At 44.0% G+C, this 26,553-nt stretch overlaps 4 protein-coding genes across 4 annotated transcripts; 1 reads left to right on the plus strand and 3 right to left on the minus strand.

Moving 5' to 3' along the window:
- Positions 1-225: 225 nt before the first annotated feature.
- Positions 226-2,596, minus strand: LOC139346873 (protein POLR1D). The gene is made up of 3 exons (XM_070986215.1): positions 2,435-2,596; positions 1,867-1,941; positions 226-940 (listed from the first exon to the last, which is right to left on the minus strand). The coding sequence occupies exons 1-3, from the start codon at positions 2,458-2,460 to the stop codon at positions 592-594; spliced, it is 450 nt and encodes a 149-aa protein (XP_070842316.1). The 5' UTR covers positions 2,461-2,596; the 3' UTR covers positions 226-591.
- Positions 2,597-3,595: 999 nt separating this feature from the next.
- lnx2a (ligand of numb-protein X 2a) lies at positions 3,596-15,514 on the plus strand. Its single transcript, XM_070986218.1, has 11 exons — positions 3,596-3,754; positions 6,077-6,635; positions 10,250-10,485; positions 10,572-10,709; positions 10,934-11,133; positions 11,392-11,805; positions 11,908-12,081; positions 12,192-12,369; positions 12,458-12,683; positions 13,233-13,391; positions 14,718-15,514. The coding sequence occupies exons 2-11, from the start codon at positions 6,232-6,234 to the stop codon at positions 14,851-14,853; spliced, it is 2,265 nt and encodes a 754-aa protein (XP_070842319.1). The 5' UTR covers positions 3,596-3,754; positions 6,077-6,231; the 3' UTR covers positions 14,854-15,514.
- A 183-nt stretch (positions 15,515-15,697) lies between these two features.
- Positions 15,698-19,037, minus strand: gtf3ab (general transcription factor IIIA, b). Its single transcript, XM_070986219.1, has 9 exons — positions 17,742-19,037; positions 17,511-17,605; positions 17,319-17,415; positions 17,123-17,211; positions 16,955-17,028; positions 16,799-16,879; positions 16,490-16,722; positions 15,996-16,049; positions 15,698-15,855 (listed from the first exon to the last, which is right to left on the minus strand). The coding sequence occupies exons 1-9, from the start codon at positions 17,853-17,855 to the stop codon at positions 15,724-15,726; spliced, it is 969 nt and encodes a 322-aa protein (XP_070842320.1). The 5' UTR covers positions 17,856-19,037; the 3' UTR covers positions 15,698-15,723.
- A 4,755-nt stretch (positions 19,038-23,792) lies between these two features.
- Positions 23,793-26,533, minus strand: rpl21 (ribosomal protein L21). Its single transcript, XM_070986140.1, has 6 exons — positions 26,474-26,533; positions 25,585-25,663; positions 25,385-25,446; positions 25,065-25,177; positions 24,167-24,317; positions 23,793-23,915 (listed from the first exon to the last, which is right to left on the minus strand). Exons 2-6 carry the CDS (start codon positions 25,649-25,651, stop codon positions 23,826-23,828), a joined length of 483 nt encoding a protein of 160 aa, XP_070842241.1. The 5' UTR covers positions 25,652-25,663; positions 26,474-26,533; the 3' UTR covers positions 23,793-23,825.
- Between the last annotated feature and the right edge of the window lie 20 nt (positions 26,534-26,553).

Here is a 26,553-nt window from a genome sequence, read left to right on the forward strand (position 1 = left end):
CTGATAGCCAGTATATACATGTCAAAAAGTTGGACAGGCGATAACATGTGCTTACCCAGTGGCGACAGCAGCATGGCTTATGTAAACATTATGACTAGTGAATAATGACAGAGGAATGGTAAAGACATTACAACTGTGGTCAAACCCCCTCTAATGCAGGTGAAACAACATAACGCCAAACCCAGAGTCATGTCAGAGAGGAAGGCACCTCCTGAATTCCTGAGCTACAACAGCCACGTGAGAGTTTATTCACTCAGTGGAAAAAAACACATTAAAAATCATTCTCATGAGAAATTTAAGGGAATCAAATAAACATGAACAGCTATAAAATGGTAGTAAGTTCAAAAGTGACCTGTCAGTAAACTACCACTAAGTCTCCATCAACAGGAATAAAAGCTTAAATGTCTTCTCTGGCTCCTTCCTCTGGGCAGTTTCTAACAGGCCAGGTGAACGGGGCATATCTTTCTGCCTGTTGGCACCTCTGCGAGGCGTGTTAGCTGGTCAGAGAGCAGTTTCAACAGCTTCCTGCTCAAACTGGAGAAGGAGTGGCCTGAGTAAAAGAAGCAGTGTACCTCCTCTGGACAGGAGTCTTTACTCATGAAGTCTGTCTTTGTCTCTGCTCTGGCCATCTCTCCCATGTCTCCGCTCTCTGTTGTCTTTGTGCTTGTGACTCCGCTCTCTGTCTCTATCCTGCTTCTTATCTTTGTTATTGCAGCTGTCCCTGTGATGGTGTTTATGGTCTGTGTTGCCTCTGTTGCTCCTGTGGTCTCTGGGGGGTGTTCTGCTGCGGTCGCGGCTTATGTCTGGGGAGTCGCTCCTAGGGCGCCCTCTTGTGGTGGAATGTCCGTCTCTGGGCTCAGCGGTGCGCCTCTGCAGGCCGCTGGAGCGCAGGGTGTTAAGGAGGAAGCGCTTGTTGGTGCTCCGCAGGGGACACTTCAACCTGACAGATGAGCGAACAGACTTTTCAAACAGTGTGACACATCATATTAGACTTGTTATACTTAACGTCTGCGACCTACGGATGGTCATCACCGGCTTCCTGAAGGCATCGGCGAGTCTTCTCTTTTAAATGCTAACTCAGCCTGGCAACAGATCACAAAGTTCTTCATACCCCGGGGGGCTGTTGCTTCCACTAAGGTCATGACATGTTTTGGATCATTTCTGGGGGTTTAGAAACCTGTAGGGAGTTACAATCAATGATTAAACATATTTGGTTTGGTATATTATGGGCTAATCCCAGTATTAAGCATATTATAATTTGACTACTTTTAGGCCTACATGAATAATTCATTAGAGAATTAAGTCAAGGCTTTCAAATAGCATTCATACATGTCTTGGTGTTATTTCATGTTGAGAAATACAATATATGGAAATAATACAGTATATAGTTAAGGATATAGTAATAATAAATAAATGATGGGGCATAAAAAAATGTACATTTGGATTCATGACCTCAGTATTTATAAAATCCTGACTATGACCCAATATCAAGTATGAACAGGAGAAGACTGGTTTCCATGAATTTACACTGTATGACTGGAAATAACTGCGACACAAACTGAAGTCAGACACACTGAATCCTCTGGTTCTTCTTGTTGATATGGTTTTAATAAGTGCGCCATTAGAGTAGCAAACCCATTAATGTCCCTGCATCAGTGTGCACCATTTTCAGCGGTATGAATACTTTCATACATGTGGACACAAGCAATTGAGGTCAAACTAGTTGAGATGTAAACACAGAATACACTCAAAGAACAAACATTGCCTCAACCCAAGAACAGCTAAGCTGATAAGTAGCAGTCAGACGTCCACAAACGGCAGAGGAGGGCAGGCTGGTACAGATGGCATGTCAAACACAGCGCTCACCATCCTGCAGGGCCCATGGTCTCCGCTCTCACCCGAGCCCTGTCGGTCTCCCTGAGGAGCTCCTCCACTGCGCGCCTGCACGGATAAATAAAGAAAAAGATCAAAATGAGTCATGTGGACGGGGAGGAAATGGGGGAGAAACTGAGGACAGAGACGACACGAAACCTCAAGGGGGAGCCAAGGGGAGAATAATTTACTTAAGTGAGGGAAAACAGAGTGATGCAGAGTGTAAAGGAGAAAGTGAATCATTAGTGAGTGAATGAGGGGACACGGCAATGTCCTCGTTTGACCCGAGCTGCTGAATCAGCGGAGTCTCAGCAGAGGAGACTCACTGATTTAGCTGACCTTTAACCACGCAGGACAGGCAGCTTAGTGCCAGGGCTTCCTTACAGCCACTGCAAACTCACACTCGTCTTACAACACAGCAAACACAACAGCTGTCTGCTAAAAATATCCCTTCCTACTGACCGAGTGGTGTTACGGGTTTTGGGTGAAAGCTAGCCGGGGGTGAGCGCAAAACGGCGGCTGTGGAAGTTCACTGAGCATAAGCAGCAAAATATGTACGTACTTTTCCAGCTCATTCTCCTCCGCCATCGCGTCGGGCTCAATTGCACGTTGTGGTAAATTAATTCGAAGAATATCGATGGTAGTATGCTAATTAGCGCAACATCTGTTATGTTTACTTGTCCGCGAGGTCCTTCTATCGAGGACCCTGCGTTTTTTTGCTGTCCTTAGCGATGCCTGATCCCCACAGCCACTTTCAAGTCTTTATGTGACGGCACAGACGAAATAACAAATTATTTCATGGGTCGTACGGGCTAAAACGCTTTAAATACTACTTAATCTGTCGAGCTTTGACCTTTCTTTTCTTTTTTTTAATTTAAATGAAGCAAATGACCAACAGTTCAGTATTCAAATCCTTTATATACATAAAAACAGTAATACCACACTAGTATAAAGAATTTCCATCAGTCCCCTATCTCACTGAAGTAATAATAGGCAAGTACTTTCAGCAACATGAGTGAACACGTGTGTCAGAAGAAAAAAGTAGTTACTATGCACTATGTACTCATTATTATTGATGATGCATCAATATGCCAGCAGCATTTTAATGTTGCACTAGCTGGAGGTGGAGCTCAGTTTTGACCACCTGGGCAGTCGACTCTCAGCATTAAATAATTCTAATCTGTAAATGCTGATATGTAAATATCTTGATGTGCAAATTAACTAGTAATTGAAACAATGCACATAATCAGACAGTTTTAGTTTCTTACCCTTCATTAATAATTTCTTAACATTTGTCTTTGCAGACTGCAAACTCATAGCAGCTATTGATGATTACTATAAGACTCACCTGCAAAAGACATTTTAGAAACATTTTGTGATAGCTTACAACTAATTTACAAAGCACTGCTAAATTGTTTAACCATTGCAGAAGCCAATCCTTACAAATAAAACCCCTTCATAAGAAGTGCCTCAAAAAGGACGTGTGTTTTACTGACATAATCACACCTTAGATGACAAACTAAAAAATTTTTTTATTGCAAAACAAGACAATATAACCATTCACTATGAAACAACATGAACTGAACTTTCGGGAGGATTTTCTTTTTAATTATTATTTCTAATTATTTCTCATTCATTTATTTTTGAACAGGCCATTTGAAAGCCACCCGTGATTCTGCTCTGGATTGACAGCCACAGGTCCCGCCCAGCCCCGCTGACGGACAGCAGTGGGCGTGGCCAGCGCCGCCAAAGGCACGGGGGCGTTTTCGTGCGGGTTTGCGGAACGGGCCGTTGCGGTGAATGCGTGATTGAGGTCCCGCAGCTAATAATCGTCCCCCTTTTTGGGGCCGGAGTGCACGGCGCGGAGGAGCAGCCGGAATAGGTAATGTTACATCTGCATATAATCAGTGCCTGCATGAGCGGTGTCAGTGTGTGGCTGGCTTTGCATTGATATTGCCATTGTCGCTTCATCTGTCCTAGCTTCTCCGCTTGTGGAGGGTGGGTTGGAGTCAGACAGATGGGGGCAATGATTAAAAAATACTCTTGTCTAATCAAATGTGTTCAACGCCTGTCTTATAGATCATGGCACTTCAGCTGGTGCGTTGTCAGGGTAAATTAGAACAATGACAGTGAGAAAAATGTAAGGAATTTTCAATGAAATCAGTTTTTGTTGTTATCATTGCATGTCTGACTGTTGTGGAAAAAAAAAACAGCCTCTTGCAACAGACCTAGCAGAACAGCAGCAGGCCTCCCCTTGCAAGTGGCTATCAGCCCCCTTTTTTTTCTTTTTTCTTTTTTTAAGATAAGAGACGACGAGATGGGGGTTTATGGAAATGTAGGCTAAGCCGACAGGACCTGAGATTTAAAATCTGTGGCCTAAAACATCATCTCATCTTATTTGAAAATGTCATTCCTGCAGGCGAGGTTGTTCGTGGCTCGTCCTGTGTTGTAAGAGGAGATTGTCATCTCTAAAAAAAATGAAAAATGAGCAGAGACAGGTGCAGGGCCAAGACTGTTATTTATTAATATAGAAAGCAGTGCAATGACAATAACAGCATGGCCTTGGACTCTCACACAGGCACGCACGCACACGCACACACACAGTGGGATTAAAAGAAAGATATTTCACAAGCATTCGCCAGTCTTCTTGTGTAAAGGAATCTGTTACTACAGAGTAAAGCTGTGTTTAAAATAGATTTAAGTGCTTTTTCGTGGCCGGGCCTCTAAAACTGCTTCCACAGTGAAAACCTGAAGACTTTACTTATTGATAAAGACTATTCGCAGGATGTACGTAGTAGCACCCAAAAAGCTCTAGTGCACGATGTGTGTGTGTTTTTGCTTTCGCTTGACTTATGCTTGCGTATCTACAAGTCTGTGCGTGTGTGTGAGAGTACGTGTGTGTGATGTGGTGATGTCACAGCTTTGTTATAGGAACAGAGAAGCCTTGTGTCCTCATGATTAATTCATGTCCAGCTGCGGGATAGAGACAGAAGCAGCCAGTCACACACAGACAGGAGCACGTACTTAAAGGAGGCTGAAATAAGTAACTACCGGTCCGGCAGCCAAGGAGACAGGAGAGACAGGTTGTCACAGAAATGGGTAGCCGCGGAGACGAGACGGAAAAAGCGAACCAAGGGGGCTCTCATCATCCTGCGCGCTGTCTGACAAGCTTTCAGGCTGCACCAGGGAGGAGCGGAGCATCCTCCTGCTGAGAGGAGTGCATCTGTTGTGTGGCTCCTCTGCATCCTTCTTCTGCTACACTCTGAATGTCAAGCCCCGCTGAGCAGAGCAGGCTCCAGGTCGTCATGGAGACAGGAGCAGACCCCCGCCGGAACAGAGGCAGGTAGTCACTGTGGCTTGGCTGGCCCGCTGTGCGCTCAGGCGCGCCCTCTGCTGTCCGCGGATGACATCAGAGGGGAGAGCGTCTGCAGGTCTGAACGGCGCTGGATGTGAAGCACCGTGGAAATGATCAGCGCGCACAGTGCTCTAGCTCTGGGGACGCACTCTCCTCGGTGGAGTGCTATATTTCAAGACTTCGCTTTAGGCATGTTCTCTTTTCGGAGACTGAGTGCGTCTGCAGCAGCTCCACGACCTGAACCACAAATATCAAGTTGGCTGTGTGGAGTATTTGAAGAATTCCTTCAGTTTTCTGGTCTTCTTTGCTTTCAGCTCTTTTGCGGACTTGGCAGCCTTGTAGACCCTCACCCATCCGCTCGCCTGTCTCGTTTTCTTTTTCTTGTTTTATGCCTCTTTCAGACTTTCACATCTCCTTAATCTCTGTCACCCATCTCCTTCACTCTCTTTCTTCTTCCTCTCTCTGCCCCTGCCGCTCTTCTACCTTTCGCTGGCACTATTTTCCCTCTCTGTTGCTTTCCCAATCCCACTTCCTCTGATCTGTGTCCTCTCTCTGCCTCAATCCCAGATAATTCCCTCTCTGTGGAATTGGAAGATTGCAGCAGGCGAGAGCAAAAGAGAGATTATACTGCCAGATTAGTGGACAGGAGCAGCAATACATAATCTCAGCACACTCACTGACACACACACACACACACACACACGGTGCCACTCTCGATCTCATGCAGACACGTGGGTACACGTGCACAAAGCATTTGCCACATGAATAAATGCACGAGCACATAATCAGACACTTGTTGTTTTTCTGAAACAGCTGTTTAACCCTCTTGCTTTAACCTCTGACCTGCAGGGTGATGTGCCATCAGCCACTGGGGGGCATCTGTCCTCTCTGCAACTTGTTCATCCTTTGAAGCTTATGGGATAGGAGTGTGTGTGCCCCTTCCCAACACTGCTGCCCCACTGGAGTCATTTGTGCCAAAGCTGAGTTGCGTGGAAGGAGCAGAGATGGGCAGCCCAGGCTGCGAGGTGGGTCTAGCCAGGCCGGTGGAGCCAGCCCTGGAGGCTCTGTGTCCAGAGTGTGGCCAGATCCACCGCAGCTGGGAGAACCACCTTTACAACTACCGTCTGGAGGTGGACGACGACCTGGTGTGCCACATCTGCCTGCAGCCGCTGGTGCAGCCACTCGACACGCCGTGTGGACACACCTTCTGCGCCCGCTGCCTGCGGAGCTTCCTCCAGGAGAGGGACTTCTGCCCTCTGGACAGGACACGGTTGCAGCTGCAGGCGTGCCGCAGATCCAGCATACTGGTGCACAAGCTGCTGGACAAGCTGTCTGTGTCCTGCCCTTTGACCCCAGTCTGCTCCCTCAGCATGCCACGATGTGACCTGGAGGCACATCTCAAACACAGGTAATAAAGCTTACATGCAGACATAATAGATGAATGCTTTCATGAGTGCAAACAAACACACACATACTCATAGATCAAACTTACCGTGTGCATGACAACCAAGAGTTTTATACAGGTAAGGCAGCTTTGTTGTAACTGCATTAGAGTCAAGCAGACAAAGAAAAACAAAGACACCAGATAGCCTAATTAGTTTCTTGCATGTTACTGTTAGAGCTGAAAAGATTAGCGAATTATTCAATTAGTCGATCAACAGAAAATGAATCTGTTTAAGTAGTGATTACTCTAAGTCCTTTATTAAGCAAAAGTGCCAGCAGATCATTGGTTTTCACTGCTCAGGAGTCAGTATTTGCTTGTTTTCTCAGTTTTCTATGGTAGTAAACTTACTACTTTTGGGTTTTGAGTGGCTGGTTGGATGAAACAAGCAATTTGGAGACATCCCTTGTTGTCTTCAAATTATTATTGTAACAACCCTTTTCATTACATTTTCTGACATATTAAAGATTGCACCATTCATCGATTAATGGAAAAGTAATGAATCGATGATGAAAATAACTGTTAGCTGCAACTCTAGTTACCTTAGTATGACTTAAAAACTATGAGTTGCATTCAGAACCCCTCCATCCTCATGGTTGGCTCGTCTTTGGCAGGAACTTTAAGAGGTATCATAGGTCTTAGTCCAGACTTATCCACCATCTTTAACCCCAAGGGTTTCCGTCCATCCACACGCTTTGGCTTTTGGCCCATTTGGACCAGGTGCTGTGAGACCCTGAGGGGATTATTGAGCTGTAGGTCATGTGACAGAGGATTAGTGGTTCCCTACCGCAGTCATGGGTTGGCAGACCAGGAGCTCCATGTTCTCATTCTGCAATCATGCTGAGCAACTTCAACACCAGAGACCTTTTCAACCATTTCTTCTGTGAGACAGCCAAAGGCAACCCTGGCCTGTGGTGAGTCGAACATGGCTGGACGTGAGGTCAGCGTGACTTAGGACGGCATAGTGGCATCGTTCTCTCACTGGTTTCCTCCATCTTTCCTTCTGCCTGCCTCTCAATTTATCCTCTTTCTACCACTCTCTCTTTCTTCCTCCGTGGCCCTGTTTTGCACTGAAATGCACGATGGTGTGTTTGCATTTGTCCGAGTTGCCATAGGGTGCCCAGGTTAGGTTGTGGATGGAAGTGGTGTAAATTTTGCATGTGATGGGATATTCAAAATAAATGAAGCAGCGCTTAGAGGATCTGCACAGCATATAGCGGTTTAGCTTTGCTTTGTAAATGTGCAAAAACGTTGTCAAAGGGACAACCAAATCAAAAACCAAAGACTATAATCAGTGTCCTTCATTTGCGAGCAGACTTCTATATCGTTTTTAAGATGATGTGTGTTCCTAATAGGTTTGAGCCAGTATGAGATTTTCATGATACTCTCTGTTAAATTTTTTGGTTGAGCAGCACTCACAGATTATGTCCTGACAGACATGAAACTCGATCTAAGCTTGAAATATTTTTTTCTTAATAACACTAATGCTGCAGAGTTCAATACTGTGGGTATGCAAATGAACATGGTACGATAACTGGCCATTTTCATGCTGCGGTACACTGTGAAACCAGTATATCCAGTGGCCACCTAACACCTCAGTTAAGTCAAGAAGATTTTCCTTAACAAGCTCACGCTAACAAGCTATTGCGAATAATCTGTTAAAAGCTTTTCTGAGTCAGCCGTTTTTACAGGAGATGTTGATTTTATGCCTTTAAAGTGGGACTATGCTAAGACAGCTACTGTAGCTACAAGTGACAATTACAGGATAATGGTGAATGGTAAACTTAGTGTAACAGTCGCATGAAGTCAAAGTGATTCCATTAATAATGTTGATTACACAAGCGATACTTGTCTAAATTTAGCTGATGTTTGTTAAAATTAGCCACCACAAGCTACTGGTCACACCAGGCCAAGTAAGGCTGTAACAGCAAAGTTTTAAAGTGGTGGTGTTTTAAATGCTGATGAATTTAGCTTTTCATTTTTTAGAGAGGAGAAATTTTTAATTTCATCTTTCAAATGTTGCCGCTATAATTGCATCCAAGTCTGAAAATAGGCCAAAAAGACCTCGAATTCTCTGCTAGTGTTTCCCTCCAAACTTTCTCCTCAAAGGTTCAGGACCTCCAAGCTGCAGTCCATTCAAACTTTACTGTCCACGCCTTTCAATCAGTCACATCAGCAGATTCGTACATCTCAGCAACGCTTGAGCACATCGTGTCGTGTCAAAAAGACGTAGAAAGATGTTGCGAGACAGATCAAACGAGGTCATTGAGGACTAACGTGACATTCTTTAGTGAAGATTAAACCTCTGGCCCACGTGGGGTTTTGCCGCTCCCCTACCCGGCAGACTTAGGTCTAAGATAGTAACAGGAGCCAAGAGTGTGCTGTTGCTGTGTGACTTTGTCGGCCACCATTGTTTATGTTGAAGATTAGGGAATCACTGGACGTTAGATTAAAAGAGGGAGTGCCAGGCCGTGGCGTTGGTGGGCTGGTTGGTCGTACTGCTGATGGTGCGTGTGTGTGTGTGTGTGTGTGTGAGAGAGAGAGAGAGCTGAGGTACTTTCACCGTTCCTGAACCAAAGACTAAACATGAACGTCTACACAAGCGTAACCCGTTCAAATGAAAAATTTGACCCTTTTTTCTCAAAACTCTTCGTCTTGATGGAAAACACTATGGGCCAAAGATAGATGTGAAAGAACATTAACTCAGAGAAGGGAAGAGAAAAATGACATGAAGCCACGTAGCAGTGCAACACGCTTGCTGCTGCTTCTATTTTGAATGTTTCAAGAGCAAACAGTCGTGGTACAGCGATGTTTGTTTTCCATGGTCCCGATTCACTTCGGAGGAAGGACAGAAGCATTTAAATAATTCAGCCAGCTCATACTGTAGCTGCTACGTAAAGTAACTACTTCAGAGTCAATTAAGGGTGAGACCACATTGATCCCTCGAGCCTGTCTGTGTTTGTTTCTAATTGTTTTTCAGTGAAGAGTTTCCTTTTGAGGGACAGAATTGATGAATCTGTCTCCATCAGATTTATGTTTATGTGGGACTGGCCTACAGTATATGTCCTTATGCAATCATTTAAATAATTTCTTTCAGTTTCAGCTTCTTCAATGTGAGTTATTGCTGTGTTTCAAACTCAAGAGTCATTGCGGATTTTGGGAGATTGGGATAGACATTTTTCACTATTGTCTATTTTCAATTAATTGATTTACAGGAAAGAATTGATTGATACGTGCCCCACATATACTTGTATAATGTTTAGTGCATCCCCGCATCAAAACAATGTAAAATATCCACATATGCAGCAGTGTTTTCTGGTGTTTTGTCAGTGACAGATCAGTGTGCCTGCACCAGAATTCTGCTGGGACCTCCCCTACAAAAACTGCCTTTTAACTTTCCCCACTGAATCCCCCGCAGCTGCACATGACCCTGCACTCTGACCTTCTTTAAAGAGCGGACAAACAAAAAGAGCCTCTCCCTGATGGGATCAGTTGCGTCACATTAAATTAACTGATGCTGAACCTGATTTTCTTTACGCGTCAGATGGACTAACAAACTGACGCCTGTTGCTTGGTGAAAGGTGTCCCGGGACGCGGTGTCAGCAGACGAACGTGGACGGCCCGCGATGTGAGAGCGGGGATGAGCGGGCAATGGTGACCAGCCCTCCCAGGTCGCCCGGCTCCCCACAGACAGACCTGAGGGACCGCACACCCTCCCCACCCTCTGGACCTAATAACACCAGCAGCGGTGGGCCCGTGTGGACAGAGGACGCCGGACTCGACAACCCTGCCTTTGAGGAGAGCACGGAGGAGGACAGTGAGTCAACCCTCTGCTCCCAAGTGAGGAGACTTAGACTGTCAATGAATACACTTTAGGTTGAGACATAATCTTCATGTCTTCAGGTGTGGTCGGGTTGGAGTGTGTGGTCCCCAGGGTGAAGCGGCCCCTCAGTAATCCCTGCATCCACCTCCTCCGCTCTGTCAGCTCCACCTCCTCTGGCTGGGACTGCCCTGAGTCTCCACCTCTCTCTGCTGAAGAAGGTACAGCATCATGTCCTCCATCTGACTGAGCATCTTCCCTGCAGGCCTGAATAGTAGAGATCTGAGATATGAAACATTGCAGCTTATCTCCTTTGCAGTTGTAAGAGCTGTAATCTTAGACGGCGGGATAATCACATTCAGGCAACATTATGCGAAAGGTTAGGAGGATGTGGAAATTGAATTCTGAAATGCAGCTGTGTAATGGGATTTGTGTGTGCATTAAGGCTGTGTGAAGCTACCCTCGCTTCCTGAAGGAGAGATAACTGCCATAGAGGTCCACCGGGCAAACCCCTATGTTGAGCTGGGCATCAGCGTCGTTGGGGGAAATGAGACGCCGCTCATTAACATCGTGATTCAGGAAGTGTACAGAGACGGGGTCATCGCTCGAGACGGGAGGCTGCTGGCTGGGGATCAGATCCTACAGGTAAGAATCTCAGAGTCTCAGACCTGCTCAAATAAACCCACTGTGCACTCCCTGCCCTGCACAAAAAGGCAGAACAGGGCTTATAAAAGAGGGAGTATTGGGCGTGCATTTGTCAGATGGACAGAAACAGAAGGCTCCAAATGAACGCTAAATTTCTTCTGTGTCTGCTGGGTATTAACTTTTTAAAGTGTTAAATTTTCGTGTTGTGTTTACAGCTTGTTGTGCTGGTTTAAATACTGATTAATGTCTTATCCCAAGGTGAACAATGTGGACATCAGCAACGTCCCCCACAGTTTTGCCCGCTCTACACTGGCACGCCCCTGCACCACCTTGCAGCTGACTGTGCTGAGGGAGCGTCGCTGTGCCTCCCGGGCACCCCCCTCCTCTTCCTCCTCCACCCCAGCTGTGCCCCATGCTCCCTGCTCCACCCCTGAGGGCACCCCGTCCAGCCCCGCCACACTGAGAATCACCCTACACAAGCGGGACTCAACAGAGCAGCTCGGCATCAAGCTGGTGCGGCGAACGGATGAGTCAGGAGTGTTTGTGTTGGATCTATTGGACGGAGGCCTGGCAGCGAAGGATGGCAGACTGCGGAGTAACGACCGTGTGTTGGCAGTCAACGAACAGGACCTACGCCACGGCACCCCGGAGCAGGCTGCACAAATCATACAGGTGAGGAAGCATTTGCATACTAAGATTATTTTGGTCTTATTTAGAAGTAAAAACATTTACTGGGAAAAGATCATCCCTAAAACACAGACTCTGTCTTCTTAGGCCAGTGGAGAGCGAGTCCACCTGATGATTGGTCGACCCAGCAAACCCACTCCTCCTCCACCGCCAAAATCAAGCTCCACCAGAGACCTCTACTGCCTTGATCACTTCCTGCCTAACCACAGCTCCACCCCGAGTCCTGTGCCCATACACCTCTCCCGCACCAGCACTCACAGAGTCAGTAGAAACAATGATGTACAAAGAATAAATAGAACATTTACCTGTGAACACACACAGAGACTGAAGCTGTGTTTGTGTGTGTGTTGCCTCCGTGTGATCATCCCCAGGACCTTTCCCAGTGTGTGACCTGTAAGGAGAAACACATCACTGTGAAGAAGGAACCCCACGAGTCTCTGGGCATGACTGTCGCGGGAGGGCGGGGCAGCAAGAGTGGGGAGCTGCCGATCTTTGTGACCAGCGTCCAACCGCATGGCTGCTTGTCGAGGGATGGACGAATCAAACGAGGTGAGCTCTCCCTCAGAAATGGGCCAGATTCAGCCAGATCAAAAACATCACATCAAAGACTACGGCCCTTTCTTCCTCTCTCCTTCAGGCGACGTCCTGCTGAGTATCAACGGGCAGGACTTAACGTACCTGAGCCACGGCGAGGCTGTGGGCACCCTGAAGGCCAGCGCCGCCTCGTCTTCGGTCCAGCTGCGGGTGCTGGAGGTCAGCATGGTAGAAGAGCACGACCACGACGAGCTGCTGCCTCACACACACGACAGTGACTTTGATGCCAACTGGTCCCCTTCGTGGGTCATGTGGCTGGGATTACCCAGGTGAGCACACAGAGGAGAGGAAGGATGGTTGATGGAGGCAGATGTTTGTCTTTAAATAAAGCTTTGGTGTAGTTCATGTTTTTAAAAGATCAGCGCAGGATATTTCTTTCTTCATGCTGCCTTATTTTTTATTTGTTTGATACTGTCTGAATGCTGGGTGGAGTTTGGGCTCACTGCTTGTTTGAATGTAATTTTAAATGTGCCTGTTCTCTCTTCAGCTATATTAGATTCTGACCATTTATAGAAAACTGCAATCTGAGCACACTAATTCATGATGTCAGTAATTCAATACATTCGATTTAAGTTCAGCCCCATTTTTGTCTCCTTCATTTTCTCTTCACTTGCTTTTGTGCTACTGCTCTTCACTCACTCCTTTTTCTCAAAAGATCCAAGGAAAAAAGAGGCAAAAATAGCAAATTGCACTAGATTTATAAGCACACGATTTGGACCATTCGGTCGTTGCATTGACGGTGCCACATGGAGGATGCAGTCTGTCTATACTCTCTGTCCAGCCCCTACTTCACCCTGCTCTCTGCTCTTTTCTTGCAGCTACCTGCACAGTAGTCATGAGATTGTACTGCGGAGGAGCCACCCGGGCAGCTGGGGCTTCAGTATTGTCGGGGGCTACGAGGAAAGCCACGGCAACCAGGCGTTCTTCATCAAGACCATCGTCCTCGGCACGCCTGCATACTACGATGGCCGCCTCAAGTGAGTGATCGGTCGCTCTTCTCATGACTGTCTGTGGCTTTTCTTAGCAGTGGCACAGTGGTGAATTAGCATGCAGATAAACTGTGACCTCCAGTTGGTGATAGATAAGAATGGCGTGATGATAGGCCACGCCCACACAGTGCATGTTCAGCATCTTTCTGTTTTAACTATTTATTTTCCATGTGTGTTTAGTAAGAAACACCTGCATTGCTTTAATCTATTTTTTTCTCTTATTAAACAAGGTTTCATTTTTATACAGAACATCTTTGTGGCCTTCTGTTCTTTTAATGCAAACAACTACCAGTAAACCAAAACGTTGTCTCTTTGTCCCCTTCTTTGGGCACAGATAAGTCCTAAAGATTGATCTATTGTAGGTTTAAAAATGTAGGTAAACCCTGTTCCACAGTTCAGAAGTAGAGGTGGAACATTCATTAAGTGGGTACCTCTGCTCTCCAGGGATTCACTAATTAATCTGAAGGTTTTAGAGCACGTCTCTAAGATAGCGTTTCTGTGGGTATTTTAACAGAAACGCTATCTGTTTCTTTTCTGTCCCTGCAGCAGAGAAGTGAAGGATACGTCTGTTGATATTCTATATTTTTCCTGTTGGCAACAAACCCCATGAAAAGACCAAAACCAACAACAGAGTGGTCCTACTAATACATATTGAAAATCCTTTGCGCCACAGAGCTCCATTGTTGTCCAAAAAATATTAAAACCATCCTACGTGCACCTGCTGCTGTAAATCCTCAGTAGAGCATCATCTTTCCCATTCATTTAGAAAATTATTTGACCTTTTCAAAATATTTTTTTGTGACCAGTTTAAAAACTTTTTAAAAACAAGGTTTAGGTCTTTAGAAAGAATGAATGGACTCAGAGAGACACACACATACATTTCCAATTATTTTCATTATCAATGCATTCATTGCTGATTTTTCCCTTAAGTGAATAGTCGCCTAAGGCAGCATCTTCAAATTGCTTGTTTTATCCAATTAACAGTCAAAGGTAATCAGTTTATTATCATAGAAGACGAGGAAAACAGTAAATATTCCCACTTGAGAAAAAATTACTTAAATGAAACGAAACAATTCGCAATTGTTTCTGATAAATTTACTATTGATCAACCAATCAGTTAATCAACTATTCAGCTCTAGTTTTAATTTATGGGAATTGTGAACAATAACAAGTATATATGTTTTTGCCAGCTTCCTTGTCTTCCTTGTCTTCTTGTGATGTTCTCCACTACGGAGTAGTTTGAATGACACATCACTCTGAGCTGTCAGGTCCTGTTTCTGATCTATGCTGACGTGTCTCTCGGTGTCATTCTAGGTGTGGTGACATGATCGTGGCAGTCAACGGCCTGTCGACAGCAGGAATGAGCCACTCGGCGCTGGTGCCCATGCTGAAGGAGCAGCGCAGCCGGGTGGCGCTGACTGTGGTCTCCTGGCCCGGCAGCCTGGTATAGCTGGGCCAGATCATAAGCAGGCTGCGCACACGCTGAGTCCACCCAGAATGTTCTATATTGGGAACAACCTTGGCCAAAGTGAACTGGTACACGCTACTGTACATCGCTCCATACCGGGCTTAATCCAGGACCAAAAGTGTTCAGAACTGTAGTAGACCCAGCAGGACGGAGCCTGTCCTGACCAGGTGGGAACCGATCCAGATCGTGCCACGTCACTCGACAGACTGCACTCAAAAACACACTGCTGAGATCATATGGTCATGTTGTCTTCACTCCCGCAGGGAGAAATGGTACTGCAACTGTTAACAGGCAATCTGTGCTGTATTCACCTCACCAGGCAGTTGTAGAATCCAGGGCTGTATTCAGGTGGATGCATCGTTGCAGGTAGATAGAATATTAAAAAAAATTAAAAAAGCAGTAGCCTGTGATCCGCTGACATCTAGGATAATGACCTGTAATCACTCTAATCAAGATTTTCTGCAACAGCAGTGCTGTATCCAGCTGAATAAGCCTCAGGCCTTATTAGAAACCTGCCGCACCCCGGGGGCTCAACTGCCCTTAGGCCTCATCACCATGACAACCAGCTGTCCCATCAGCTGGAGTTTTATACATGTGTGTGAATGTGTGTTCTGTTTGTTTAATAAACATTTCCTTCAGAGGATTTAACGGCTCTACAGAGTGCTTTTCCACAACACGAGCAAGAGGCGCATTAATAGTAATCGAGTCACAACAGGAACAGGAAGCGGCGAGTGTAATGCTGTATTAATGAGATTTTAATTTAGATTTGCATAAACAAAAAGGATGAACATAAATATTACGGGATTCGTTTCACCATTAATGAACATATCAAAGCAGATGTGTAACACGGCCTCAAGATTTGTTATCCTTTAAAGTCGTTTTGCGCAGCTTTGCAGCAAGCTTGGTCTCTGCTTGATTGGCTGCAGCTGCCAGTCTGGCCTGCAGTGCCGCACGCCAGGGCTGATTCTTCCTAGGACGCAGTTTCTGGTAGAGGAACAAAAATCTTTTTAATTAAAAAAAACAAAACAAAAAAAAAAAACAACACCTACATAATACAAAGACAAGGTGGAGAGGGGCAAAGGACTTTTCCTGTATTACAAATTAATTGGACAGGGACAGGTTACCTTCATCTTTTTCTTTGCTGGATCATGCACCACTCCATGGCGCCACAAGCTTTCCTGAACGACAATTAACACACTGTACAGATCAAGTCACCCAAAATCTTATCATCTCACTTAGCGGTAGCAGTGCCCAGTCCTGTATAGAGTTTCAGGTTTTAATATCTGCCAAACAAGTACAATGAAGGTTCCTGGAAATGAGATTGTGTTGCTCAAAAAACCAATACAAATTCAATATGCACAAATTTAGCTTGAATGTGTCACTGCAAAGAAATGCTGCTTTAAGGGTTGTTTTTTTGTTTTTTTATGTAGTTTTTAGGCACTTTGAGCACCACCAACGAGATTCAAGTCACCTCTTGTTGTCTTGGGGTTGAAACAATGTGTCACAACGTTTAACATGTAAAACCCAAACTATCCCCATAGCAGGGTGCCACTAGTTTGAGAAAGTTGTAACTTGACTTAACATTTGAATATCATGAAATTGTGCAGGTTTAATTTACCTTCATGGCAAAGCTCTTCCCACAGCCAGCATACGCACAGCTGAACGGCTTCTTGCCCTCATGGTCTCCCAGTACGTGACTCTCCAAGTTGAAACGACGAGTGAACTTTTTATCACACCCTTTTCTGGGGCACGACAGCATCCTCTTCTCCCCAGAGTGGACTCGCAGCACATGCTGGCGCAAGAACCAGGGTTTGTTAAACAGCTTTTTGCACTGTCCACACGGCACCTTGACTGCGAACAAAGAAGTCATTAAAACAGTTCACGAGTAACAAGGTATGCAATGCAACAAAACAGCACCCAGCATTACCTTTATGTTCCTTTCTGTGCTTCAGATATTCTGTCCACGTCTTTCCCTGAAAAGGACACGCTGCATTCTCACAAGGGTAACCTGCAGCAGAGAGAGACGAGGGTTTTTTGGTTACATGCCAGTTAACACATTAAAGCCTTGGAGTTATCAACCAACCTGCATGCATTCGCTCATGATGCTTCAGTCTTCCATGAGAGGGAAATTCTCTTGCACAGCCACTGAAAGTACAACTACATCACATGTTAGATTTGAGATGGCCAAGCACAGATATAAAAAAAAAGAAAGAAATTCAAGCGTTCCTGCATCAGATATGGAGCCACTCACTGAAATGGCAGAAGCTGTTGGTGCTCACACTGATGGGCTTTCAGTTGGTTCCTCTTGCTGAAGTCTTTTCCACAGCCCTGATGGTCGCACTGAAAGAAAACAAGAGCAAAAGCAAGCCAGTACATCATTACAGTAAACCCCAACCTACTTATGACTAATTACAAGAGGCAAACAAGACGAAAAGGGGTGCTTGTACTCGATAGCGCTTGTCCCGGTGCTCGTGAACCCGAGCCATGTGGTTCTTCATGCTGGCATTTGTGACAAACGCCTCAGAGCATCCATCAGCCGAACACCTGGAGACCAGCGCAGGTAACAGTTGAGACAGCTTGATAAACCTCAAGATTACATTTTAACTTTTCCCACTAAACAGAAGAACATAAAGGCTTACTTGTGTGGTTTTTCCCCACTATGACTGAGCTCATGTCGGGTGAGTTGATAGCGAGTGCAAAAGCTCTTGTCACAATTCTCGCAGGAGAATGGTTTCTGAGGTGAGGGAAACATTTGACGCACAGTGTCAACAACACTAACAGGCAAACAAACACAATATCAGCTGTTGTGATGTGCACACTCGCTCTTTCTCATTGTTCCATTTGGCTTCTAGCAGTCTGGAGCCACTTACCAATCCCGTGTGTTTGCAAAGATGAGCCTCTAGCTTCCATGACTTACTAAATTTAGCTTTACACTCAAAAAAAGAGCAAACATAGATTTTTTGACTTTGCAACCTCTCCCCCATCTTTAATAAGAGATGTCAGATGTGGTGTTATGGTCACAGACAAAGCTTGTACTAAAGGGGCAGGACACTGACTGACCTACAACCAGCAGCCCACCTGTGCTTAATTTATCTTACTGGAATGTACCAATTAGAGAAAGAAAGGGGGTGCGCTACCTCACTGGAACTGATAAATCTGATCTGATATTTAAACATTTTACTACAACAAACTGATCAACTTTTAAATGTATGCTTACATCAGAAAACCTCCTCATGCTTAATTGGCTACACTCAGCAGTTAACTACACTCAGCTGTGTAGGATCGTGGTGCAGGTGATCCAACATGCAAGAGGCTAGAAAATGATTTAGGTCCCTGAGTTTAATAGTGTTCCCATTCATACTCAATCATTATAAACGTCCATGACTCTTTCCCCCATATTGATTGATTCGGGCTTTAAAAATGTCACACGGGCTCCTTGCACATGTGTCTCTATCTGCTGATCTGCTGAGTGTGTGTGGTGCGCAAGCTGGGAGAGAGGCGACTGTCTGTCTCCATTGATCACACATTCACGCACACACAGACACAGAATTTACTGCTCTAATCTTAATCTTATCAACCCTCCAATATTGTTTTCTGATAGCTGAGATTTATTGTTGTCAGAGCTTAGTCTTCAGTAAGATCCTTTGTAACCCACAAATGTCAAACTCAATCAACCTTTCTAAGCCATTAAAGCTTGACTATGTAACTTTTGAAAGATGAGACTACGTGTTCTTTCACTTACAAATGGAAATTTCAATCTATAAGTAATGAACGTACCATCGCTCATTTCAGTACACTGGGTGGGTTGTGGTGATACAGCATTATTTGGTCTGCTATCTCAAGGTTAATGTTTGCGGATGTTAGCAAACGTTAGGTAAATATTCCTGTGGGGTTATAACACACATAATTTACTCACTTTGCTTCCTTTATGACTCTCTGCTTCTGCTATTGTGGCTAAATGCAAAACAGTAGTTTAGCACTGTCACTTATAGCCATGGTGGCCACTAAAGGTTAGTCTCCAATTAAAGCTTGACTTTAGCCAAACAATAGCCACAAGTGGCAATTATGGGACAATAGTAAATGCTAAAACTTACACAACAGTAGCACAAGTAGAGCCATAAACAGCAAAGTGACTCAGTAACAGCCTCGATTATTCAGCAACACCTCTGTAAGTTAGCTAACGTTAGCTGACATTAGCCACCGTAAGCTAGTCGTCTTACCAAACCAGATAAGGCCTTGAGTGTTAAATTGAGCTGGGGAGTGTTTTACTATTTATGAATTCAACTTTTCTGCTGTCTGAAGCTATTTCTATTAAAAGTTTCATACTAAAACTACATTCAGCATTCACATGTAGGCTACCAGAACCTTGAGCTTATTGAACTGAGCATGGGTGTGTTTGTTTATGAATTCAACTTTTCATTTTCAATTTTCATTTCGAATGATTACAGGTCATTCAAGAGCTGTTTTGTCTTCCAAAAGCTGCTCAGCTATATTTTAAATGAAAAAAGACAAAGCCTTTGAGGCTTTAAAAGAAAATAAACGCTGACAATCCACTAACACTATCCGCTTGTCTAAACATTAGAGATCACCCTCTGCGCCCATGTCATGCTCTCATGTGAAACCTTTGACTGACTTTTGTGAATAAGGCCTATTGAGAGCCTGTTGGGCGTTAACTCAGTGCCCTCCCACGCTTCAGGTAAGCATGCCTGGGTCAGTTGACACCGTTATCAGCCTCCTCCTCTTTTCATCCGGTCCCTCTCCACCTCTTCTACCTTTGCTGTCAGGGCCAGGATCAATACAGCTGGCCCAATATCCACATATATGACCATGCCCCCCCATCTCTGATAACCACACAAACTCTATCTCCCCACCTATCACACACAGAGATACAGCATGCACTCTGTTTGGCCTGCAGTGGGATTTCCTTGTGCCTTTGTCAAACCTTCAGGCCTATCCCAAACACACACACACACACACACACACACACACACACACACACACACACACACACACACACACACACACACACACACACACCACGTGGACATATACTGTCACACCCACACTTGCATCACAGTCACAAATATTACTTTCAAGACCACTGAAGGCCTTTTTTCTTCATGTGTCACAGCACGATGGTGAAAGTACCAAATTATATCTATTCAGGTACTGTGCTAAAGTAGAATTTTGAGGTATTTGTAGTTGATGTACTTTTATTCCACTAAATTTCAAAGGGAAATATTGTACCTTTTATTGTACTACATTTATCTTTTACTTCATAGTGATCAAAGATGCAAAAGTGTACATATTTGACAATCACACAGTATTTATAATAATACCACTTTGCATAACATGTATGTTTACTTCTGATACTTTAAGCACATTTTGCTTAATGCAAGACTTTTCCTTGAAACTGAGTATTTTTACACTGTGATATGTTTACATTTACTTAAAAAAAATGACCTGAGTACTTCTCAAATCTCAAAAAAGCAAACAAACATCTCTGTGGTTTGATAACACTCAAGGCAAGTATGAGAAAATGTGTTTTTGTACTGAACTGCGTGAACAAACCCATGAAAAGATGCTGTAGCAATGCAGATACTCGTGAAATTTCATATCGTGCAACACTTACACGCACAACTCAAGCCTGTTTGTGTCTATGTCAAATTATCTACTGTGTGTGTGTGTGTGTGTGTGTGTGTGTGTGTGTGTGTGTGTGTGTGTGTGTGTGTGTGTGGTTAATATGTAACACCCTGGGTCGATACGGCTGCTCTGAGCTGCAGGTTGAGCTGACAGGCTCAATCTGTGTATGTCAAACGTGTGTGATTAAGGAGTTCATAGTGCTCCACAGCTTTTATCCACAAGCCTCGTCTTTCTGTCTGTCCTCCTCCCTCCCACTTGCTTTCTCTCTCTCTCTCTTTTCTCTCTCTCTCTCTCTCTGTTTACTTTTTGTTCCTTCAATCAGTAACTTCCATGAGTCAGTGCCACACATGACACTCTGGTGTATCTGTGAGAACACACACACACACAAAGGACTTTCTATGTAGGTTTAATATCATATTATTCAGTATAGAGTCATAAAAATGGAAAAATAGACACTGAGGTTGAAAAAAGCAGTAGAAAACATGATAAATGGTCTTCAATCGACAATTTGCTCAAATGATAAATGTTTAACCCTTGCAGAGAAATGGAGGCACCATTCACCTTATCTGAATACTGAAAGCAAAATCCCGGCCCTTTCCGATCAATACCAAGAGCTTCGGCTGCCAACCAGCTCACTGATTGATTGCATTTTATTTTTCCATCTGTTTTTCCTGCTTTTGCCTCTTCAGGTTGTTGGATACTTATTACTCTGGCCTGATAAGCCCTGGGTCTGAATTCCCTGACCTCGGGCCTACGGGGTTATGAGGGTGAAGAGAGACAACCTCTGCAGGTTTATCTCAAAACCATTGTTCACAAGAGGGATTACAACATTCATATTCAGCCCATAGACTTTAATTCCTTTAGAAAATCCATCGTCCACGTATATGAAAGATCTCTACTTCTAGTAATTCAAGTGATGCTCACTCAGAAATGAAATGTAATCCTCAGACTGATTCACTGTTGGCCTTCTCCATCCTGATCTCTCTCTCTCTCTCTCTCTCTCTCTCTCTCTCTCTCTCTCTCTCTCTCTCTCTCTCACACACACACACACACACACACACACACACACACACACACACACACTTCATTCTGTCAGCTGCTGCCCTATCTCTGTAAACTGCTGCTAATTCGTGTAAATATTGGGTAAAGTACTGAGGTGGGATGAGATAACCTATTTGTCACATAACCAGCCAGCCATTCAGCCTCCACTGATTAAACAGCACACACATCAAGTGGTCCAGACACACACACACATAAAGCATACACACACAGTGCTTTAACATCATGACAGAAACATACATATTTTAAAAAAAAAACAAACAAACATGCAAACATGTACTTGAATTTTACCAACATGTCACCTTTTAAAAGGTGAACCACAGTATCTTAGAAAATTTCTTATGATTTCATAGATCCGTTCACTCAAAAGAAAAAAGGTTCAATATAAACATGTAACATCATAAAATATGGCATTATTGTTATAATCAGCTGCTCACACGTGCATTATGCATGTCTATAACTACTATTCTGACAATAAAAGTGAGTATAGTTATCAAAAAAATGCCATTCTCATGTGTCAAAATACATTTGTATTTTCCAGAGTTGTTTTGAGCACTTATATCTGAATCATGCATAAAAACCTCCACATTAACCACTCAAAATTGTAGATCTCTGGAAAGCACCGGAAAGTATTCAATTCTCCTCATTTCAAAAGTATGATATGTATAAAATTATTTATTTATCCCCATAATGTGGCCCAGAGTAGAGGTGAGCAGGGATCATCCCTGTGGTTAGGTCAGGCGAAAACTGCTGAATCATGGTCTGCCAAACATGTGTCAACTAAAATTTTGACAAAACGTATTGTCACTGTCATGGACCATATGTGTGGTTATAATTATGCCCGAACAAAATATGGAGCACCATTCAAAAAGGTACAATTCTGATACCCATGAAGTCGACTAACATGTGAGTTCAGTATCCCACAGTCAGACTGCTGCTGCAGGTTTAGTCTGAGCCTGACACATACCTGGTGCACACTGCCACCTACTGCATCAACACAGTACAAACTCTACCTGTGGCATCCACCGGTTTAACACCTCCTTCCCCTGCTGGGCTTGAGGTGCAGACACTGATCCAACATGCCACCGATGTCCTGGAGCCCGTATGTAATTAATGCCTTAATATCAAGTTTCATTTCACCTTTACATTATTTTAAGGTTGGGGGAAAAAAATCTTCCTCTGTCTGACAGCACCACGCACACTTTTGAAGGTGATGATTAGCAGACATCACGGTCTGTACACAGCCACACAGCAAGATTTTTCTACTTACAGGGATATTTCTTATATTATCTGGTCTCAAAGGCGCTGGATGAGTTTGTCATTTTTTTCATTTCTTCAAATCTGCTCAATAGGAAATACGTAATTACATTGTGGTCTGTGGGTAAATCATGGCAGAGTAGAACGCATGCAACTGGTGCACCAGACTTGCCACACGACCCAGCTGTTCCTTTAGGCTTGATGAGCCACAGGTAGCAAATGAGCCTTTTCCACGGCACTTGACTCATCCTTATAGGAGCAGTTCTCATTAACTATGGCTCTGTTGTCCTAAAATAAGCCAGGATGCTCAACACCTGTGGGCTATTTCACAAAAGCAGAACTCAGTATACAGGGTTTATTATTTTGCGTGAGGAGTCACACAATAATACAAAAGTAACAGAGGACAGGTTGGTCTATTAAACATGTCCCCATTGCAAGAAAGAGAGCTTCAACAGACATGTACGTCATTAACGCAGATTAAGAGCAGAAAACATGATTCTGAGCAGAGCTGTCTGCATCTACTTCATTCATTTTAGACATTGTTTGAACTCTCCTGTCTCACCATTTCAAGCAGGACCCATTATATTGATTATCGATGGTCATGATAAAGGTCTAAGTCAGCTTATTCTGACAGATTTAACAAGAGAGGGCATCATCTTTATAAGAGAGACCTAAGAGGAACACTGAAAGTGTGCAGGTCTTTTATCTGCTGCTACTCAGTGAACCAACTGTCCCAGGACGTTGGCTGAATGGGATAAAGCTTATAGACCTGACAGGTGAAGGTGTGAGGATGTAAAATGCTTGTGACATGTGGGCCAGTCACTCTCAGATCGCCGGTGAAATGAAAAGTGCATTTGATTTCATTTTGAGCAATCAAAGGAGGAAAATCATCACTGAGTGACGGCACATCATGACACTTTAAAACTAGGAATGTGTGAACAGATGACAACATGACAAGCAGCATGTGTACAAATACTTTTATTTTGGTGAGCTCTTTATGCCATGAACTCGTAGGGGATGGGCTCCAGCAGCTGTGGCACGTTTTTCTTGGTGCTGACAAAGTGAGCGTCACGGGGAGGAGCCGGCTGTAGGGACATGGAGGAGAGAATTGTTCAGCATTTCCCATTTAAAAATCCCAGACATATGACAAATTCTGATGGTTTTAATTTAATGTACGCTAAAGATGACTGAGAAAGATCACTGCAGCTGAATGACTTCCTTCATGAAGGAAGGTTTTCACCAGGACATCGTGAAGATTTTCTATCTTTCTGTACTAAAAATCATTAAAAGTTACCCACATTAAAAAGGAAACATGTCACTTTCAATCATTTCACACCTGACGCTTGAGTTCCACCCAGGTGCCCTTCTGCTTGGCCTCCGCCTTCTTGGCCTCATTCTCTTTGACGCGCTGCAGGAAACTGTCTCTGCTCTTTGAGTGCTTCACATGCTCGATGCGCACGTTAATCCTCTTGGCCAGGATCTTGCCCCTGTGACAGCCAAAAACGTACGAGTTCATATCAAACAAACATCAATGAAAACAAATTGCCAGGTAGTTTAGCTCAACATTCAAAGCAATGCTGTTTCAATATCTGCACTCCTCTGCTGTCTCCTAGAACAACCCCAGGACAAACAGGAGTTAACCTGAGGTGCTTAAGGATGAAATACTTTTCCCCACGTGAATGACCACTCAGGACATACAGTGCCCTGGTGGCAAAGTGAAGATGGGGGTCACATCCCTCCTTTTAGATGAGGTGTATAAGCAAGCACACGCCAAAAAAAAAAGAAGTTAGGATTTACAAGTTCCAGAAAAAACATTCAAGACTATAACAATGACGGTCTGATTGATTGTTTAGATCATGCACTCATCACAAATGATTTGGTCCTCTTAACCATCCCATGTGCACCACGTAAATGGGAAGTAAGTTTTTCACTGCTTCATGCCTTTAGCTTGAAGAAGCTTTAAGTCTTTTGGTGTGTGCAAGCTTTAAGTTTCATATACATACAGCTTCAGGGCATTCAATCGATCGCAACTGGACTTTGTCAGTTTGTCTTGGAAGACGTTTCGCCTCTCATCCGAGCAGGCTTCATCAGTTCATGCGCAGCGGACTAGACAGGACAGGACTAGAGTTGTCCTATCTAGTCCGAAGCTTACAATGACCTGGATGAATGAGAATATTCACAGGTATATACATACACATTTCAATATGTCACTGTGAATGTCACGTCCTACTTACTTGACCTGCTTGTTGACAATGATGCCGAGAGCGTGTTGGGTTACATTGTAAACACGTCCTGTCTTGCCGTGGTAGCACTTGTGAGGCATTCCCTTCTGAATGGTACCTGTGCCCTGAAAAGAAAACACATGAAACCATGTGACAACATATTATACAACAACTACTTAAGGCACCTTTATGGTATTAGATACCACAGCATGGAGCAAATAACATTTTCCTCCATTGCGTCAAATCTGACATGACAAAATAGCCCCACTTCACGTAAGTTAACTTACCAATCACCCAAACAAGGATAGTAGTTAACAAGTGCTGCATCTTACCTTGATGTCAACAATGTCACCCTTCTTGTAGATGCGCATGTATGTGGACAGGGGGATTGGGCCTGTGATGAAAAACAGTCGATTAATAAAGTTATTTTGCACAGCTTTAACAGTGATCAAACACATACATACCACTAACAAGGGAGTCAAGCTTTAAGTGTGACCTTATACCAAAAGCTACCATTTAAATTTGTACTCACCATGCTTGCGGAATGGCCTGCTGAACATATACCTGGTCCCCCTCCTCTTGCCTCTGGTGTTCGTCATGATGCCTGATTACTGAGAGAAAATGCACTTGAGTTAGTCATGATGGAGCCTAAACATTTTCTTCCAGTGTAAAGCTAATTCATATGTTTAGAGGATGAAAATGATATTCAAATAAAGGAGTCTGTTTTCATCTCAATGCACCACAACATGCTCAGACTCAGAAACTGTCATTTTCTGAAATCACAGGTTAACTGCAATACGGTGGTGTTACAACAAGAAAGGTCTATATAAAGAAACACTATGATTGATCATATGGCTTCCGTGACGACCCATAAACGCCTATAGACGTAGCTCACGCACAAGCTAAAAGTAAGCAGGTAAGTGTCCAATAATCTGATCCAGGTGTATGACAACTAAACCTGCAAATACATCCCTAACGCATGAACATAAGAAAAACAAGGCAGTGTATGACGATGCGACTGTACATGAGGAAATGTGCTAATATTTAGGCTAGCAAGACATACAACAAATACCACTACATTTGGCAATGCTGTGTCTGGAATTTTACAGTCCTGTTAAATAATAGGGATATCCACAACATATGCCGTGCTACGTTGTATCATAACGAAGGCAACAGGCTGTTAAGAAGAAAATACTGTTTCTACAAAGCGTTGAGCTGCCGCTTACTTGGGCCCACATGGAGGGCCACGCTGCTGCCGTTTCTCACATACAACGGAAAATATTGCTCTGTGAAACCTTTTTCCAGCCTGTATCAATCCACTGACACATGGGGGGTATATGTGGAGCGTACATGAGTGCAATTGTGTACGAATGATCCGATAATACAGTAAAAAATGACATTTGAAGAGGAGAGGATCTTACCCCCGGTCTCAACAAGATGGCGGGTACGGCTGAAAGAGAGATCGTAGGCCCCAAAACTCCGCCTTGTGAAATACAATTGA

Source organism: Chaetodon trifascialis, chromosome 18 (assembly GCF_039877785.1).
Source record: "Chaetodon trifascialis isolate fChaTrf1 chromosome 18, fChaTrf1.hap1, whole genome shotgun sequence".
Lineage (NCBI taxonomy): Eukaryota > Metazoa > Chordata > Actinopteri > Chaetodontiformes > Chaetodontidae > Chaetodon > Chaetodon trifascialis.

Bases quoted from the DNA above. Each gene is read 5' to 3' on its own strand.
- LOC139346873 (XM_070986215.1), bottom strand. From the start codon at position 2,460: ATGGCGGAGGAGAATGAGCTGGAAAA. The intron at 1,942-2,434 runs GTACGTACATAT...TTATCCGTGCAG, and splicing joins GAGGAGAATGAGCTGGAAAA to GCGCGCAGTGGAGGAGCTCC. The intron at 941-1,866 runs GTGAGCGCTGTG...CTCATCTGTCAG, and splicing joins ACCATGGGCCCTGCAGGATG to GTTGAAGTGTCCCCTGCGGA.
- lnx2a (XM_070986218.1), top strand. From the start codon at position 6,232: ATGGGCAGCCCAGGCTGCGAGGTGGGTCTAGCCAGGCCGGTGGAGCCA. The intron at 11,806-11,907 runs GTGAGGAAGCAT...CTGTCTTCTTAG, and splicing joins AGGCTGCACAAATCATACAG to GCCAGTGGAGAGCGAGTCCA. The intron at 12,370-12,457 runs GTGAGCTCTCCC...TCTCTCCTTCAG, and splicing joins GGATGGACGAATCAAACGAG to GCGACGTCCTGCTGAGTATC.
- gtf3ab (XM_070986219.1), bottom strand. From the start codon at position 17,855: ATGGGGGAGAGGTTGCAAAGTCAAAAAATCTATGTTTGCTCTTTTTTT. The intron at 17,606-17,741 runs GTAAGTGGCTCC...CCCTCACCTCAG, and splicing joins TTTGCAAACACACGGGATTG to AAACCATTCTCCTGCGAGAA. The intron at 16,880-16,954 runs GTTGGTTGATAA...TCTCTGCTGCAG, and splicing joins TCATGAGCGAATGCATGCAG to GTTACCCTTGTGAGAATGCA.
- rpl21 (XM_070986140.1), bottom strand. From the start codon at position 25,651: ATGACGAACACCAGAGGCAAGAGGAGGGGGACCAGGTATATGTTCAGC. The intron at 25,447-25,584 runs GTGAGTACAAAT...TTTTCATCACAG, and splicing joins CAGGCCATTCCGCAAGCATG to GCCCAATCCCCCTGTCCACA. The intron at 24,318-25,064 runs GTAAGTAGGACG...TGGCTGTCACAG, and splicing joins ATTGTCAACAAGCAGGTCAA to GGGCAAGATCCTGGCCAAGA.